Source organism: Opisthorchis viverrini, assembly GCF_000715545.1.
Source record: "Opisthorchis viverrini unplaced genomic scaffold opera_v5_101, whole genome shotgun sequence".
NCBI lineage: Eukaryota > Metazoa > Platyhelminthes > Trematoda > Opisthorchiida > Opisthorchiidae > Opisthorchis > Opisthorchis viverrini.
The window spans coordinates 731,066-749,864 of NW_008751757.1; the positions used below are offsets into that span (position 1 = coordinate 731,066).

The window sequence follows — 18,799 nt, forward strand, 5'->3', positions numbered from 1 at the left end:
CAAATGAGTGTATTTCTCGAAGACAGTCCAATTCGGGTTCAAGTAGAACATAAGGTTGACGGAAACTCAGTGTACTCCGCCTACCTGATAAGCCCCAAGAAGGGCGAAACCAGTTGTGGGTTGTCGAAGAGTTTTCAGCAACCTTGTGAGTAGTTTCCTTCATGCAAGAAACTGTCTTCAAATGATACTGGGTGAAAACCTTGAACAGTCCATTACAGAATTCGTCATTCTAGTGGCTTTATCGCCACATGTGTTCAAGGGGCAAATGAGCTTGAAGGACATTCGGGAACTAGACCTACCAGAAGCGTGTAGGTGAGTTCTCAATTCCCTGTTTTATTACTTCCACATCAACTTAGCACATTCCCATACTTCGTATGGCATAGAAACTGGAACGACTTCATAGCATCACATTCATTTAGAGGCTGGAAACAATGAGAGAGTCAGCTGGTCCTCGCGTTAACACAACCTAGTTTAGAGATGAGTGTTTATCGCAACGTTTGGCACTCGAACAGGAGACGAGGTTGTTAGGCATTCGGGAAGCCCATCCAGCTACACAGAGTGATCGCGATATCTTGAGTATCGTCCCGGCAGAAACACGAGGCAACGTATTCGGCTAAAAAATATCGCAAAGAAGAGAGATTCAGATTAATTTTGTTTACTTCTGTTATCCCCCTAGCTCAGTTACCAGATGAATACTTTTCGCCATAAAGGTCACGTCGATAAGAACTGTTCAGCTGAAGCAACAAATCATCGCACAGAGACCATGTTTCCAATCCAATCAACCAGGTGCTGGAGTCAAGGACGCCCATAACATGTATTTTTTCATTCTTCTTACTCAGGTTTATGACTCCCCGATCCCTATGCTACCTCCAAGACAGGGATCTTTACTAACCCCACCACGACCTTCGCCTGGACGGCCAATGGGAGCCAGGCCATCGGACTTGGTCAAACTCGCCTTGGATGAATATCCATTGACCGGCGACCGAAACCTGCTGGGGCTCGTCCCAATGTGCGCTGGCGAGAAAGTGTTGGATATCTTGGATCGATTGCTGGTTTACTACCAGTACACTTGGACTGGAAGTCAGATCTGCACGAAGATCTTTCGGTCTAGAATTCCAGGCCGACGGTTGGCCTGGCGTTTTCTGGCAGTGAAGTTGTATCATGACCCATTTTTGAAGGTTAGTGTAATGACCAAAGTAGTGCATAAATCGTCAAATTTTTGTAGAAAATCGCACTTCTCGGTTACCTTGAACTTTGAGCACAGCGAAGCCAACCCCATTATCCCTTTGCCCATGCCACGCCATTCCAGCCGCATGTGTTGTCACATGTTGTACGTTACTTAAAAGTGCAATATCCAAACCTTTGCTCAGTACACGATAGAAAATTACCTTCTATTGGTTTTGCAGGAAGCCATTAGAGTAAACTTATCCTTGTATAGACGTAAAACACTACTTATAAGGTTGCTGAAATCTCTTCGACGGTCCCCGATTGGTTTCGCCATCCTTGGAGCTCATCAGATACGTACAGTCTCAGAGTTGCTGTCAACCTTATGTTTTACCTGAACCCCAGGTGGACAGATTTTGACAACTACACTCATTTGCCAACTGAATCTGTCGTTTATGATGTTCTTCGCAAGTGAGTTCGAAGGGTTCTTTAGGATGGCGGGGAAAATAAGCAGTGTGAAACTTCACCTGGCATCTTCTTGCTGAGCATGTGAAGCGAATCACCCGCAGCAAAGAAATACAAATCTGTTGTAGTAAGGTTTGTTTTCACTCTGAAATCAGGTACACAACCTGACAAAATCAAAATGTTCAGTTGGACTTGAAGACATCGCCACAACACTAGATTGCCGCATGTGTGGGAGCTTTGGATAAGCACTCAAAAGTCTGTAGAATCAGTCCATCACTAGAAGTAAACCGAAAATAATTCCCAAGAAACTTTGGAGTTTTTACTGTGGATACTTTTACAAGTGTTGAGCCTAGTACGACTGTATCTTTCAATCGTTTCTTATGGATAGTTCGTTCAAGGTCACCAAATACCTGGAATCGGAAACTTCCTTATAACTGGAATTGCTTCAACATGTAAAAATCTCTAAGCAAAGTGATCTTAGGTTATTTTTAATGTAAGGAATCTTAATGTCGGGGGGAAATCCTTAATGGCTGAACCCCAGATAAAAAATTATGATCAATTAATTGTACGGGCAAAAAACAATATCAAGGTTGGTTACCGATGCGAAATAAAACGTACGATAATGAAATGTGTCATGGGTTTACTGGTAATGGCTCATAAGGTGGTAATTGACGGGTGAGCGGAAGGAAACCCTGGCAGTGGTGCGCACAAAGTTTTCTGCTGGATGTTTACCCAAACGTATCTTAATATTTCGCCGTGAAATCTGGTAAGCGTTTCAAAACCGCGTAAAGATGTCAAACACAGCATCACCGCAAGTAGCGAAGTTTGTTCAGTTTTCTTATCAAGATTTTATTAATACGCAAATTATCCATACAAGTTATCGTAAGGTCTTAGTGTGAATGTCAGTTCAACTACTTGAATATAATCAGTAGTTTGAAATTGATTCAGTTAATATCTCTGACCACGATTGGTGCGCCTCTATAAAATCCAAGAAGTATGTTATGTTGCCGGGAGAGTCGAGCTATGCTGCAAGAATCCGCACACGAGCACGTTTGTTACAAAGACGACCGTAGTTAGGAGGTTGTGTCGTTGAGCGGAAACACTATCTCTTAAGACTGACTAAACGTTCGGCCAGTTAAACAAAACCTGTGGATACGTAAGGTACCGTGCGGTATCGAGCGCAGAAATCAGTTTAGTGCGTCCGGTCGAGGAGTGACACTCTTGTTATTTGCACATTTTCCTTTCGAACCAAGTCATTGAGATGTTGATTGACACAACGGTCCCGTTCTACGCAATCCCGAAGAACTCGAGATAATTCCAGAGTTCAATGGCTGCAGTGGATATATACCGGGATTGGCGCGTAAGATTCGAAAGACGAGGAACACTTGCAATGTGGAGGCCTAGCTAGCACTTACACTGATCAATTTCCAACTTACTCAATTATTCACAAATTTCAACAAGGGCAATCGGTCTCCACTGAAACACTCAAACCTACACTGTTCACAATTTTTGAGAGGAGAATGTCTAACTGTTTTATGGATCTACTACTACCAAAGTGTCAGTAGTTGAATCGAATTCAACATGCTGAGCTAATCAGGCGCATTTCAGTTTACGGCAGTGAAGCATCGATGTTGAGCCTCGTTTATTTTCTCCCAACAGTCTTTTTGCTTGACTGGTGCACTTCTTTCAAGAAAAACCACTGTTTTTCTTCATGAACTTCATTGGTGTTTATCCCTAGAAATTCGCTCTTTCGATAGTTTTACGCTGAGGTGGATAGAACCGTTTGTACCTTCGTGGAGAATCCGTGATGTCATGACAGTCCTCAGGATGGATAACCACTCTTTCGTGTATCGATCCACCATCCTTGTGCGCTAGATAGCTCCTCCAATTCGTAACTGTCTGATTCATGTACATTCGGGTTCAGTTGGGCTGGTTTTACTCACCAACTTAGTTTGTTATTGGACGCCATCTTGATGACACCCATTCGGATATCATCTTGTCTTCCTTTCAGTATCTTGACTTCATAGGGATGGACCTCAAGTTCAACCACCGATAATAGTGTCTTTTCATTAAACAACAGTTGTTGTTGAGCACCCTCTACCGGTCTTTTAACTCCATGTTATTCCTTCCTGTTGTTTTATATTTTCTTGTACAAAACTCTTCCGAATCTGTATTTTTCACAGAACTCAGTGGAACTGTACAACGGAGCCAATTTCAACACAACTTTTCGGATTGCTCACGTGACAGCGAAGAGACTAGCCAATCACAGTATACCGATCGCCGAAAGGTTCACCTACATCACCTCACCAATCCATGATAGTCTAGGCGTCTACGTGCACGCCAGTCCGGCAAACAATCGTTTTGGTTTTGTCGCCGAGGTGGTTACTTTACCACTGTCTCCAGAAAGGACCTATCCAGAACTGGGTAGGTTGAAGTGTAGTTCTTGAAATGACAGTTAATCACCACATTTGAAGTAAATTGCTGCTCATTTTCTCCAACTACTAGCATGTTACTGCCGATCGATCGTCTAGAATAGAACTAATCAACCGAACGTACTTTTTTGTTGGCTCATCAGTACACGAAGTGGCCAAAGTTCACAATGTCAGCTCGGTGAATAGAGGGTATTCACCTGGTTACGGCCCGATCGGTCAGTGGACTCGAAGTGCATGAATGATGGACCCAAATTCCGGAATGCATTCATTTGCAGACCACGTGTGTCTCAACTGAATTCCGGCTGAATCTCTTGTTTATGAAGGGCTAAACCCGTCACTATCCATCGGAGAGTTGTCGCCAGTATAACGATAAACGTTCCCTTTAGAAAATGTACTGTGCTACCGCAAGTATCGCACAAACTGAAACCTGAGGTGGCCCTTGTACAACACATTTAGTTGAGAAATATCATAAATGATAATCTCAGCTGAGTTTCAGTTGCACCTTCCGTTAAAACCGAATTGCTGTGAAAAGGAGTGCACTTTGCGAATGGCGTATAGTTTAACGAGAAGTCGGGGACTGAACCCCAAGAAGAGTGAAACCTGCCGTGGAATGCTGAAGAGTTTCCAGCCACTTAATGTGTTATGCCAAGACAAACAGTGAGCCACTGAAATTAGAGTTGTCTTTCTCGGAGGATAGCTGTGCAGATGAAGGTCTCGCGGACAAATTTAAGAGTATAAGGCGCTGACTCATGGTAATTGTGGTCGAATCGTCACGGGTGTTTTTTAGCATTGTGGGCCGGGATTCCGGTCAAACGATGAGTTGATTGGACCCAAGCTTGTTGTGGGTAGGAGACAAACATCCTCTTTGGAAGACGGCGGCTACAGAAAAGTAGTTATGTGAAACGAGGTCCATGATAGGGGAGACATCCTGGAGAGAAACAGTGACTCTTAGATCACTCACGGTTACCAAGACCTGCTGTAGTGCTCGACATAGGACAGGGACCATGCACTCCCGTTTTCTATGTAGCCCTTCGACTACTGTGCGTGCACAAAACAAATTAAACCTTTGTATACTACTTTACCTAATATAAGTAGTTGAAAAAAAACAGACAAAATTCGAAAAGCCCGAATAAGAAATTCCGTCACTGGAGCTAAATTCTTGTGCTCCGTAATGTCTTTTTGTAAAGGGAGGAGTTATTTCCATGAGTCATACTTTCATTTTCACTTACAGCGCAGCCAGTTAGACACAAAGTTGATACGTGTGAATTCGAATCGAACCAAGGTGGCGGGATTAGCATCGTCAGCGTCGGCGAGACTGGCCCCGATGTGTTGCTCTCCAATCTGCGCTTCATTCGAAACGGTCTGGTCATACTGAATATAACCGGACCCAGTGCAATACACCTCCGAATGACCAACGCCAAAAATTTGGCCATAACCAATTCCTACTTCTATGATCATTCTGGCCACGTGATACGTGCGTTGCTCCTGGCCAGCCAACTGAGTCGGGGAAGTCGGTTGAACGTGACGAATAACGCGATTGTGCGTAACCGCTTTGGTGGAGCGATATGGATTGAAGGTAAGACATTCGTTTTGCAGGATTTCAGTGCTATCTAGTGCTGGTAGTCTTTTCTGTTTCCGACGGTAAATTTGGTAATACGCGCAGTGGATGGCTGTTCTACCTTTCCTGGACCTCTGGGTTCAAAACACGGGACGCGCCGTGAAGAAAGTTTGTGATCATCTGAGGGTTTTCAACGGTCTGTAACGTCATGTTGTCCTTTCAGTCGCCCTGCATGCCGATGCCTCTCCAACCCCTTTTATGGAAGCCACTATTTCAGTTTTTGTGACATCCTTTCCTAATCTTGTGTGCCATTTTAGTGGAATATCTCAGCGTTCTACGTCAAGTTAGGGCAGCAAGTTGTCACGTACATTGTCTTCGAAAGGTGGGACCGGAATGAGCTCCTGATGAGACCAGGCGTACGAACCGCTGTGCTCTGTTATCTAGCTGAACGTAGCAACATCACTGTTGTTCTTTCGCAGAAAAATTCCCTAAAAATTAGTAATGTCCGGTTAAATGGAACCATTCCGTACGTGTTTCCTGCTTGTCGAGCATTCTTACGTCTACACTGCTGGGGTATGGGAAATGAATTTCCCTCCGAGCGCACGTTTTTCACCTTCAGAAGGCCAAGTCTTACATCCGGAACTTCGTTTGAACATGAATCTTTATAACTTGACCCTGTCGACAGGTCCGTGCATCTTTGAAGGCTTATGGGTCATGATTTTACTGCGGCACATTAAGTCCATGGACGTATCGTCATGGCGCGTAAAATGATTTCCGACATTGACTATCGATCGAAGAGGCAAATGGAACCCGACTGTTGGAGGCACTACGTTGCGTCCAAAAGAAACTTTTCCGATCTCTGGATTTGGACTGTCTATATGGTCGGAAACGCACGCTGGCAAAGCTCAAAGATCGGGTCTATAAGACATTTTACAGAACTTCCATACTGTATGTCCCGTTCGATCTGAGTTGTCAAATGTCTTCTAGCTCAAGGTGTATGGACATTCCAAACCAACGTCTACCAAAGGAAGCTGTCCTTTTCTCTTCACACCCTACTTGGCGGAAGAATCTCAGGCCACAGAATGTGACAATGTAGAGAAATTGGCTAAGCTCTGCGGGATCTTCGCGCCCTTCTGACATGGGTCTATGTCATTCTCCTTGTGCGTAGAACGAAGGCCTACAGAATCCTGCATGCAAAAGACCTCGTTGGCACGGTTGCACCTTTACTTCTTGGCAAGACCGGTTATCTTAAGTCTGTTGTTTTATGCTGGGCTTCTGTTGGGTAGGACTCGCAGAAATGTCTAGGCCACTCCCGTATGTCGATTCACTCCAACGTGCTGTTCGGAGGTGTTACCAAGTGGTGACGTCACGGTAGAAAACTTTGGACAGAAATTCTATCCACTCTCTCGCGAATCTCTAAAGCCTCGAGTAGCCCATTGATCAAAGCACGAAAGTGCTGACCAGAAGGTCCGTGGTTCAAACCAAGCCTGTGCCTCTCGACTTCACCTGTCTAGGCCTGGACAACCTGGCAGTATCCAAGCTCTCGTGCTCCATTTGAGTGGTGTGGTAGTTGAGCTTCGAAATGGTGCTACAGATGAAGAGCTCTACACCTTCCATTTTGATCCAAATGGATGCCTTCACGGAGGCAGGCCGGTCACAATGGAAACAGCCTTTACCAATCTAAACAGAGGGGATCTCACTTAAAGCTGATTAAATTAGACCGATAGAGAACTCCTTCAGCTGCCTAAACTACTCCATACTTTGGTATTGTTAGACAAATTTGAATATAATATTCCCCATTCCTCGAAGAAACCCCTTCGATGGATTCCACCTTGAGGAAGATCGATCTACGACAACACTATTGCCATTCTGTCCGAAGGCGAGCCGTCCCTTATAACCGAACGTCACATCATTTGGACGGATGTGTCACGTGCAGGACACGGAACAAACGACGGCATGCCCTGATTGGTCAGATTGCCAGCCAATCCGGATTGAGCACCTCTGACTCTATGCTTCTGGCCCTCTCACAGAGATTCTAGCATGACCTTGTGGAACACTCTGTGACTACGGTATAAATGCAGTTGTAATGATTTTCCTTTATCCCCATAAAGGGCTGTGCGGAGCTAACGTGCCTTTTGATATACCATAGTGGGTGGAGAAGGAAGCCAAGGGACTGATACAGAGTTGCGCTACCGTTCAGCATGACACAACACATTCTTTCTGTCAGTTATCTATCGAAAGATTCCACGCAGATAGGAGAGAATTTCCTATTTCATCCGAACTGATTTCACCAGGTATTCAGTGGTAGTGCACATACGTGGTTGCAAGACGAGCTGAACGTGAATAATGGTCACTATCCTTCAGTGTCCAGGTTATCTGGAGCTATAAAGGTCTTTCATGTGGCAACTAGCGAAACCCTCAGTAATTTGATCCTATTTTCCTCCGACTGTACCTTCTGCGATTCCATCGCGAATGTTCCAACGAGTCACGCTACATGCAGAACCAAGTCCGGGTAAAAAGAGTTTACTGCTAAGGCAGATTAGTCCATCCTCGGTGCCTAAGGGTACTCTTTGAAAGGATGGCCCACCAGCACTAAACTTGGATCACTAGCTTAGGCAAAGGGATGGTATTCTTATCCCCCTTAGTACTGCAGTAGATTTCAACAACCTGAGGCTGATCGATCGGTTCGGAGTCGTGGGTGATTGATACTTTGTTATCTGTGCTGTTACGACCTGACTTTTCTCATGAAACGAATGAACTGTTTTATATTTCCCCCTCCCTAAGGTAATCACTTCAATACTCTACAAGTGGTACGCAACTACATTGCGCATAACGACTGTGGTTTGCGAGATCTCATTCGAATTTCCGGCGTCCTTGCCAACCCATTTGCCCAAAATTTTGTCCATGACAACTGTGGCGATGTCATTCTGAACTGCAGTGGTGAGGAAGACTTGAGCCATGGATCTTTGTTCATCCAAAATGGTTTCTACAAAAACCAAGCTCTCAACTACACCAAAAGGACTACAGTGTTTGCGGAAAATTCAAAAAATCAATTTACGGACAACTATTTTAAAAATCCTGTGAACGATTTCGAATTGGTTGTGGGAAACCGTAGTGTGATTCGGTGAGTTTGGTTTTACCCGCGGCAGTAATTTTGCGTTTTTCAGTAGTTTTATCCGGAATCGCTTGGCTATAGGGCACGGGTAAAATCTTGAGGGTTATCCTGTAAGGTACACACAGGACCAGTGAAGATAAAACATCCGTGTGACACGTCGACATTCGTCGCATATCGTCTTGGAATTCTCGCGACCTTTTCAATTACACTCGATTCCGATTGTATTCCCAATTCATGTGCGTTTCTTTTGTCGGGTCGGCTTTCCTCGATCAGTTGTTAAAGGACGCTCCAGAATGACACACAGGAAAAGCAGTCCCACATAGTGGATGGGTCATCTCAACTACTCCTGTCTAACTTTGCATAGTCCCCGCACTTTCTTCGGTCGGCAAGGCAGTCAGACACCGAAAGTGTCATAGCTGAACCATTATTGAACAGATGGGACACATTCAACCATTTGTGTGGTGAGCCATGCTATCCAAAAGGATGGTATATATCTGGAAGGTCAGATTCCTGAAAGTAACCTCAGAACGCCCGGAACCTACTGCTCCACTAAGAACTCAACAGGAAAGACGGCAAGAATTCAGGCCAATCAATCATTCAATCAATTCAGCAAAGCCTGATGAGTGTTCTGACACGCCACAGAAGCACGACCAAATGTGATCAGCGTTCAGGCATTTCATAGAGGCACGATCGATGTTGATGGGTGTTCACTAACGCCTGTCAGACCGCCTGGATCAATATCAGGAAGTCTCCTTTAAATAACGTGGGGGCGTTGTAAGTTTTGCTCTCGCACTCGCTTGTTCGGAATATGGCTGTTGTGTTCCCTTCTGTGAGTCTATTTTTCAGGCACTGGGCACTGGAGCGGGCCAGCAGCAGATACCACAGATTGGCTAATCAGCAGATATACTGTCCAGATTTGAACTGACTTTTGTGGGTTTTTTTCAGCAGTTCTGGTGTGACTTCATGTGTCGATGAGGAGTTTTCTCGGTTGCTCATATCACAGTCGAGCCTAAATGTCACTGACTTTGGAAGCCTACGAACAATAGGCAACCTGCTCATGAGTAGTCGTCACACAAAGTCAGTCGACCCTTGTGATGCGAACTGAGTCGTTGAAGGACAAGTTTAGCCTTAATCTGTCTAACTGCGAGTTTACCACACTGCTGATCAGGCAGCCATGGTAGCTCTCAACAGCTAGTCGACAGACCGTGGTGATTTCCAAGGATGACACAGCTACATCTCGGCTTCTCAGTGTAGATTGACTTCACGTACAAGATAGAATCTTCATCGAAAAATTATTGGGCTGTTGGAAGGTTTTCAGCAACCGTATGAGTAGTCTGTAAATGTATAGCGATATCTCGAATATCGTACCAACTGAAACTTGAGACGGTCTGGGGCAGCACATTCAGTTGAGTGAGGACATCATAAAAAAGAGTTTCAGCTGGGTTCCAAAGTCAAATTAGTATACAGATGGGTGGATGAGTCGATCACCTAAAACTTCGCGAAATTCTACGAGTACTTGTTTTCCACATCTCCGTATTTCGTCCCAGTGTATAAGTTGGCAAATGGCGAAGATGTAGAGAATGGTATCTCTGAAGACGACAGACGTTCCGCTTAGAGTATTTGCAGGGTACCGTTAGGTAGTCATTTAAAAGTGCAATGTCATTGGATATGTCAATTTAGCGAATGCTAACTAAGATTCGTGTGCTATGCGATTGTGCGCGACAGTAAGTTGCACTTCACGGCGGCCAACTGCTGGCATTCTATGAGTGTCACAATGAACCGTAAAGATTTGATGGTAGGTACGCGTATCAGGGATGGGAAAGAAACTTTCCCCTGTCCGGTGTTCGCCAACCTTGCGCTTTTCGGAAGAATGGTTTTGATAGCCGCGGCACAAATCTCGGCATCGCCCATACGGTTCTTTGACGTCTGGCCAAAACGGCTTAGTTTCTACCGAGGTCTGATAAGCTCGACCTTGCAAATACATCCATAATTTTGTCGAGCTTCCCAGAGCATCTGGATGACTTATTCGAATGCCAGATTTGTGGTGATGATACTCCCTAATTGTGACTACTGTCTTCACACTTGACAATCAAATTAGTGAACTGACAATATTACTTCAAGTGGATTCGCCTTCTTAGTGTGCGGTACTAAGCAAGCAGGCAATTTACTCAGATGGAAATTTAATCTTTTTGGGACGGTTATTGTGCTCATCAATCAATAGCGTCGGGTGCTGCGATACCTCGTATTGGGCTGGTGGTCATCTGATGATCAATTAGCCCAGAACCCCACAGAGAACAAAGTGACACCGACAATGGGAACGGCCATTAGCTTAACATATTGCCACCTAAGAGTTAGAGATTCAACATACTACTCATAAAGTTGCTGAGGACTCTTCAACAAACCACGACCGGTTTCAACCTTCTTCGGGCTCTTCAGTTAGACGCAGCCCCCGAGCTTAGGTCAACCTCAAGTTATAATTTTTCAATTGAATCACTCATACGTACGCATTGACCGGACGTCGCGTCCTAGAACTGGTATCCAGTCAGTTCTACCCAAGGCAGTTAGAGGACAGCACACCCTATTCCACGATCGATCACCTTGAGTTGGAACGACAATTCAAAAGAACCAAAGTGTACCTTGAACTAATCGCTCGCTTCAATGACTGGGCTACTAGAATTGACCTTAACAATATGGTTAAACGGTGATTTGCCCCCAACAATGGGGTAAATGCATTTCAGCATGCATTTTGCCTAGTCAGCCGAATACAGTCCTTACGTAGTTTTAATGAAATTCAACTACTGCAATTCATATAAGTAGTAACAATTGTTTTACACCTCGTCATTCTCCTTCAGCCCTGGGCACCCGTCCTTACGCAATTCAGTGTTAAATCGTTCATTTTTTTATTGGGAGACGAAAATGCAATCGCCATGTGCAGCTCTGAAACCCGGTTCTCGTTAGGAGACCCATTCTTGGCCCAGATGTTCCAAGTGCTCTGGTGCATTGAGAATCATTTGTGTCGTCTATACACTGGTGGATATACAAGCCAAGGAGACGAAAATGCAATTGCCATGTGCAGCTCTGAAACCCGGTTCTCGTTAGGAGACCCATTCTTGGCCCAGATGTTCCAAGTGCTCTGGTGCATTGAGAATCATTTGTCTCGTCTATACACTGGTGGACACTGCAGGCCAACTTAAAAGGAATACTGCTTGACGGCAGAGTAATGTTCTCCTCAGACTTATCCGGTAAACTCTGATCGCATCAATTGAATGGACTAAGGTGGAGTTGAATCTCGTCTTGTTCCAACTGTTATGACGTAAAAAAAGCATTCAAAAACACTATTTGTACCATTTGTAGATGACTTCCATTGATAAACTCATCGCTTTCCACTCCTTAGGACACTTCCGATTCAACCAGGAACAAACTGCCCTTCACCAGATGAAGTATGTCCCCATGGGTGGACACTGCGCCTCGAATTCGACGCCTGTCTGTGCTATCGACCGGACCATTTAGATGCTCGTTCGAATTGGTGGGGGGATACAGTTTCCACGAACCAGGGTTTAACAGGCAAACAGAGGGACAAATCTTCACAGTTGGTCAAGTCAAGCACACCAGAGATCATTGCACAGAGTTTCGCCCGAAGTCGCGTTTACGACGCGGAGGATGACCCATATCGGATTCGTGTAGATCTTGCTTTCGCCTATCCCTCAAACCAGTCAGTTCTGGGCGAAGGTACCCAGTGTCCCCCAACTTGGGCGTTTCATGATTTCAACTGCTTCTATTACATTGGGATACCGATGACGTACGAGGAAGCCCATGATTTCTGTTTGACTGAAGTTGGAGCCACGCTTGCCAGTAAGTTCAAAGATTTTTTTACAGTGATAGAGGAAGATACCTTGCGCTAAATAGTTTGGACAATGATTGAAAACGAGAACCCCTCTTTAGGTCAAAAAGGAAAATAAATTGTTCGTTGAAAGGGGGTTCTTGTGCAATTCGAAGCTCATTTCAAGGGCGGCCTTACCCCCAAACAAAGACCATCTACGTAAAACAGCCTAAAAACCTTATTTTGGGAACGTTCATTGGAATGAGTTAAATTACGAGCAAAAACGTAGCATGTTTTACCCTCATTTTTTCTTAACCTCAGTTATTGTCAAAAAGGGTCTCAGCAAAATCAGAGTAGAGGCTGAGCTAGTCTAGTTTTACCATAGTGAAGTTGCTTACTTGCACAGTATACATTCACACATGTCGCAGGTTAACAGTGGCGATTTTTAAACATTTCTCGAACTCTGCTGCACTTTGCGTGTTCAACATACAGAACACGACCTCGTTTGAAAGAATAAATGACATTGAACACTCAGAAACATGTGCTTTTCTGAGCTACTCACAATGTTGCAGTAGTTCGGATCAAAATCGTTTTTCGCAAGCCGTGGACACCAAGCAAAGATGCATTTCAGCAACCTCATCGATCAAATCAGAGCGTTGTGTGCCACCGACTTCATAGCACAGAATGGAGTGGGTTGGATTCTTCCTTGTTCAAGATCATCATTTCCCTGATAAGTCTTGTCGGAGAATCGAAATAAACCAATCGATCTGTTGTATTGTGCGCGGTGGCCGAGCTATGGGGTTACGCCTGCACTGAGCCTGCCAGACTACGTGATAGGGAGAAGACAGAGAACTGGGGACACGGCTGTATTGCCAGGACAAAACGTACAGAGCGTCTGCGTAAATATATAGGATGACTAATTGGCCAAATATGGTCGTTCACTTGTTCGCTCCGTACAGCCAATGGTGGTGTTCCGGTCGTGAACATTCTCAGGCCCACTACGCTGGTCGTGTGTTGCTAAGCCGTTTGGTGAGAGCCGCCAACTCACCTACTTTCCGGACGTGTCGAACCGATGGTGACCTTGGGGATGCGTCACTCTCTGCACATGTGCTTTCTCTTCTGTCTGGGCGCGCCCTGACACGATCAGTGTGTAGTGAGCCATGCTTCTTACCCGAAAGCAGAAATGGTTCGTATAACTATGGAGGTTGGCCGAATGTGTTTCCAAACCGAAGGAACGATGGTTGCCAGAATAAATGCCATCGCCTGATAGACATCACGCGGACTTAGTATTTGTTATCTGTTATCAGATGTTAGTTGAGTGCTAATCGAACAGGACTGACCTTTCTTGCTTACAACGTCTGGACAGCCCAGTACCGATTCCATCGTTTTTGTGGCTCATCGGTTTGGCTTAGTCCTCGAGTTTCTGTCATTCCTATTAGGCCCCCGAAAGTCGAACCAAAGTCATTCGTATATAAACGTTTGTTTCTAACTGAACACTTTTACCACAATGATCTCGAATGCTTAGCTATCTACCCCTTATCTTCTCAGATAATCGGCGAACGAACACGTGGTAGTTGTAACCAATGTACACTTACGTGGTTTACAGCTGAAACTGACCACGTTGAAGCCGAGCAATGATAAAGTGCACAAGACTACGACCATGGTTCGCTAGACCACAAGTTAGTCTAGTTCTTTCGAGTTGTATTCAATAAGCAGTTAAACTTTTCAGACTCTGGTACCCGGTATCAGAAAGATCATAATCTGTACCTGATCTTCAACTAACCTGAAGTTGTACGGTGGTTAGATGAGCCATGGTTGTACTAACGCAAAAAAGAATACACAAAATACTCTGATTCTGACAAACTCACGCAAGGTGGGCTAGAGAAATGGCTTGGCGACGAATAGATTTCTTTAAACTGCACTTTGGACTTTGTTCATGAATAAAAGGGTTCCCGCTGCATATCGATCATTCTGAATTGTCAGTGGCGCTTAAGCGAGCGCGTGCACCACAGACTCCTCCATCCATGTAACTATTCTGGTTACCTGACACCGAAGCAGAGGGTGCTGAAATACCTCATTTGTTTCGAAGCGATCTCTGACGTCTTCGACTCAAGAACACATCTCGTTGCACCGACCAATGACCTGTCCGGCATGACGCCTTAGTGATGCGCGTTAAATCGGCCTAACAGTTTCTGGTTTCTTGTGGATACGTTCGAAATTCGGCCACCTGTTAATGAACTCCTATTGATCCGGGTTTAGAACAGTTGGAATAAGCACACCAGACTGGGGGAAGGACTGGTAAACAGAGACGCATTTAGCTTAGAAGTTCCAGGTGAGTCTCTCACAAAACCACATTGGCTAAATTCGTGTAATTAGGGTTCAAGTAGAGCATGAGATTAGCGGTGGGACCTCGGGGTTGCACCTACCTTATGAGCTCCAAGACAGGAGAAACCGGTCATGGGCTGTCAAAGAATTGTCGGCAACCTTATGAGTAGTGTATTACATCTAGAGACGTATTTATTTCCGTCCACGTATTATCACTTCGGAAGGGGGCGGCCAACCAATCAGAAGACAGTCACGTGAAACCCGCAACCGCGCGTTGTAATGATTCTCCAACATCATATTCACTCGAATCAAGCGAGAGTAACTGATGTAGAAAATCTGAAAATCTCACACCTTTCCACGTTTAAATGCTTTTGCGGGTGGAAGCATTTCTCCGCCTAACTTACTGAATGAATGAGCTGCACAAAAGCATTCCAATCGAGATTCTTTTTTTGCAAAAGGTTGCTTTTTCTCTCACACCCACTGGGCAATCATCGATTTGTTGAGTAGTATTGCCGCTAATTCCTACTAACCAGACAGAGATGGGTCGCTCGAAAAGAGCAAACAAATGTTTACTTTGTGTTTGATTCGCTAATTCCTACTAACCAGACAGAGATGGTTCGTTTGAAAAAAGCAGACAAACTTTTGCTTTGTGTTTGATTCTTCTCTTACGTTAGTTTCATCGATCGGTGACAAAATTCGAGAATTTGAAATCCCTTCACGATAACTGGCCTTCTTAATACCCAGATGCTTCATCAATGTATGTCACGTCAGAATGACGCGACTACTCACGTGTGGGGAGAATCCCCCTGTAGTCTTGTGATTTCTGTCTGAGAGGCTTGCCAGAAACATGCTCAGTTCAAGCCCAACCGGATAGACAAGCTGGGTCTCGAAATCGAGCAGTCCTGTTTATTGTCATCTATCCTGACACAAACTAAGGTAGCTCACGGACGTCTTCTTTGAGTAACGGCTTGTCACCGTTCGTTGGAAGCACTCTGGTCACGTGATTCCAGCAACTTACTATGCTCTGTTTGTGGAGATCAGATTGCTCAGGCATAAGTTAGGGCTTGGTATATGATTGTGTGAAATACCCATGTTCTTGAGCATGGATGTGAGATTCATCTGATCTGCTCACACTTTTTGATACTTACCAACACCCATCTGGATGACTCCGGGTCACGTGAGTAAGCTGCGAACATTAATCGACGCACTTCTATCGGTGTCCCATGCAAACAGTGATGAAACCTCGGGTGCAAAGTAGCCTGATGTTGTCTCCCGCAACTGGCCTACAGGATGGGTCCCAAAATGGAGGTGGAAACCGGTAATAGGCCAGGTTTTAGCGATTGAAACAGACGTGGATATCTTGAACAAATTCCTGGCTGAAACGTGAAGTGGCCTTTATACAGTGCGCCCAATAGAAGAATATAACCAAGACATTTAGCCGAACCTCCCGTCAGCACCAAGTTAGTTTGCTAATGAATGTTCATCGGAGATCAAGCAGGAAACCTAGTTGATGCAGATCGGGGAACTAGGCTGATGTGGTGAGCTCCAAGATAAGGAAGACTTCTAGTGCATTGTACGGTTTTTATCGACCTTCTGAGCAGAATTGGATTGAAAATATTTCTAACAGTCTCATACAAACCAAATTTAAACAAAGTGAGTGAATTCAGTTTTAAGGCAGCCGAACAGGAGGGATGAAACATGTTTTTTTTTGGAAAAAGAAACCATTTCTGGTATACGTGAGTCACTTCTCCAATGCTTTGCCGAAAAATCGATCGGCGGAGCGTCAGTTGCTCAGAGTTCCATGATCAATCCGATAAATTTCCCTATATCCCCTATACTTTGTCCTCGAGTGTTTTGTTTATTGCATTGAATGTTGACTGTAACCCGGCTGCTCTTCTTGTCCAGTAGTTGTCCCCTCAAAACTGTAATAAGCTATCCTGAATTCATAGAAAGTCGCCCTTAGAGTTGTCGTGACTCATACTCAAATACAAGGGGCGTAAAATCCGGTTAGGAGCGCACGTCAGTCCTAGCAACCGGATCTCCGCTATCGCCATTCTGTGCGATCGTCGATTCCTTCACGTGGATCGAAAACTCTCCGTATCATCATCGACAGCATGATATCAGCGTTCAACAGTAATGCTTCGCTGCCGTAAAAGGGATGTTGGCACCGGACGGCGCACATATGTTGCTTGAAAAACCGATGCAGATCGAACGGAGTCATCAGTCCTAAGTGTTGGGCCTACAAGAGCAGAGTTATTAATGGGATGGGGAGAGAGGGGAAGAGATATTATGTGAAGGACAATGAAAGGAGGCGTCAGCAGTAGCATGATTTCGCTCACCCGCCCTGCTGTATGCAGCAAGTAAGGCGACCCGGCTGATGGCACCACGCGATGGTCGATGTGGCATGAGTTTATTGTAAGTAGTATCATGATTCTACGTGGGCTGGGATACTGTCAGGCAGCCCACACAGGAGAACGATTGGGGTCCTCAACCAGAGCCTTTGGCTCAAAAGCCTAACCGCAAGGCAGCGGTGTTTGTCGGGAAATTCAAATACATTACCACTTTTATAGAACACATGTTCCAACCCCCAACCTAGAGGACCATGTTCGTCAAATCTCCAACCATTGACAAACCTGGTATGAGAGACTCTGCGAGTGTCACGGGGACACCCCTCAGTATAGCTTAATGGGTCGCCGAGGTACACAAACCGTCACACCACGGTTCAGCCTCTTCGTGATAAAAGTATCCAGATGGAAGTCTCTGAATACTCACTAGTAGTGAAGCTGTCTAAACCGGCACTAGATGGTTAGGCTAAGTTCCTCTCACCTAGTTAACAAACTCCCTAGCTGTAAAACCAATGGCTGGGAGAGTGGGGGAAACCTTATCTTGGCAAAAGACCGCGGGTTCATCTCGCTCCCCCAAACCAGCCTGATAGATTTGAACAAGCATAAAAAGTCACGTGTGGCCGAGATCCTCACCATCCGATAACATCTTTCCTATCAGCGTTTAGCGGTAATTTGAACAAATTTGAACTCGGTGATTTTTTCGGAATTCACGAAATGTGGAAAGCAGTAGGTGAGTTATATTGAAGTACGAATGAATAACGGTGGAGTTCAAAGTGAGCACCAATCAAAATGGGCGCGTGCGTGTATGCTTGTAAGGAACCGCAAAACATCACCTATTGTACACAAAAAGAAAGAAAACTCACCAGCTACCGAGGTGTCAAGCGATCCTTCTGGCTGAAGGTCCTAGTGGTTGATCCACAAACCTAAGTAATTGTGTAGCACTGAATGCGTTAAGCAAATGTATGAACACTTCACATTAATAAAACCGATCCACGAGACGGAAGCCTTTATTCCTAAAAAAAAAGTGTCAAAAACAATTGCCAATTTTGGCAATGGACCAGTAACCTTGTCAAACAGTTTGCCCCGCTTTCTGTCTCTGAACCTACAGTCCTGATGTTGCTCACTCTTTTGAATGGAAACGGGCGTCTAATTACTTATTTTTTAAGCTATCAGATTCAGGATCTCAATATTGAGTTTTTGTTTGTAGAAAAACAGATCTAGTCAATCGATCGATCTGGGATAGTATCGAACATCACGTCAGATCAGTTAGGCCTGATCGATGGCTGCGTGTACGTGCATGCCTAAATGCGTGCGTGTGTGCGTGAACAAATCATGCCACACTACGCTATCGATTTTTCTGCTGGCACAAGCAGGCATGTACTAGCTATCTTTCTTACGTTGCTTTTCCGTTCAGCGCTAACACACAATTGTGATGACGAAAACCAAGCGGTGGAAATCTGCCTGAGTGTCTCGTCTAGAGACGGTGTTATTTCAGTCCAAACACACTTATCAGCAAGCTTCATTTCACAAGGCAGGTGGTACAAGACCTGTGGATAGTTTCTATAAAACAAAATG

At 44.8% G+C, this 18,799-nt stretch overlaps 2 protein-coding genes across 2 annotated transcripts in view; one reads left to right on the forward strand and one right to left on the reverse strand.

Annotated features, from left to right (window-relative positions):
• T265_05399 (hypothetical protein) overlaps positions 1-12,928 on the forward strand; it is a gene marked incomplete at both ends in the record, with an annotated part of 101,857 nt that extends 88,929 nt beyond the window's left edge. Inside the window, 6 exons of the mRNA XM_009170397.1 lie at positions 840-1,178; positions 3,813-4,053; positions 5,293-5,637; positions 8,404-8,743; positions 12,129-12,586; positions 12,876-12,928. Of these exons, the coding sequence (XP_009168661.1) occupies positions 840-1,178; positions 3,813-4,053; positions 5,293-5,637; positions 8,404-8,743; positions 12,129-12,586; positions 12,876-12,928 (1,776 nt within the window). The remainder of the gene's footprint in view (positions 1-839; positions 1,179-3,812; positions 4,054-5,292; positions 5,638-8,403; positions 8,744-12,128; positions 12,587-12,875) is intronic.
• Positions 1-18,799, reverse strand: part of T265_05401 (hypothetical protein) — a gene marked incomplete at both ends in the record, with an annotated part of 29,205 nt that overhangs the window by 8,276 nt on the left and 2,130 nt on the right. The window contains 3 exons of the mRNA XM_009170399.1: positions 893-1,014; positions 5,291-5,690; positions 14,338-14,374. Coding sequence (XP_009168663.1) covers positions 893-1,014; positions 5,291-5,690; positions 14,338-14,374 — 559 coding nt within the window. The remainder of the gene's footprint in view (positions 1-892; positions 1,015-5,290; positions 5,691-14,337; positions 14,375-18,799) is intronic.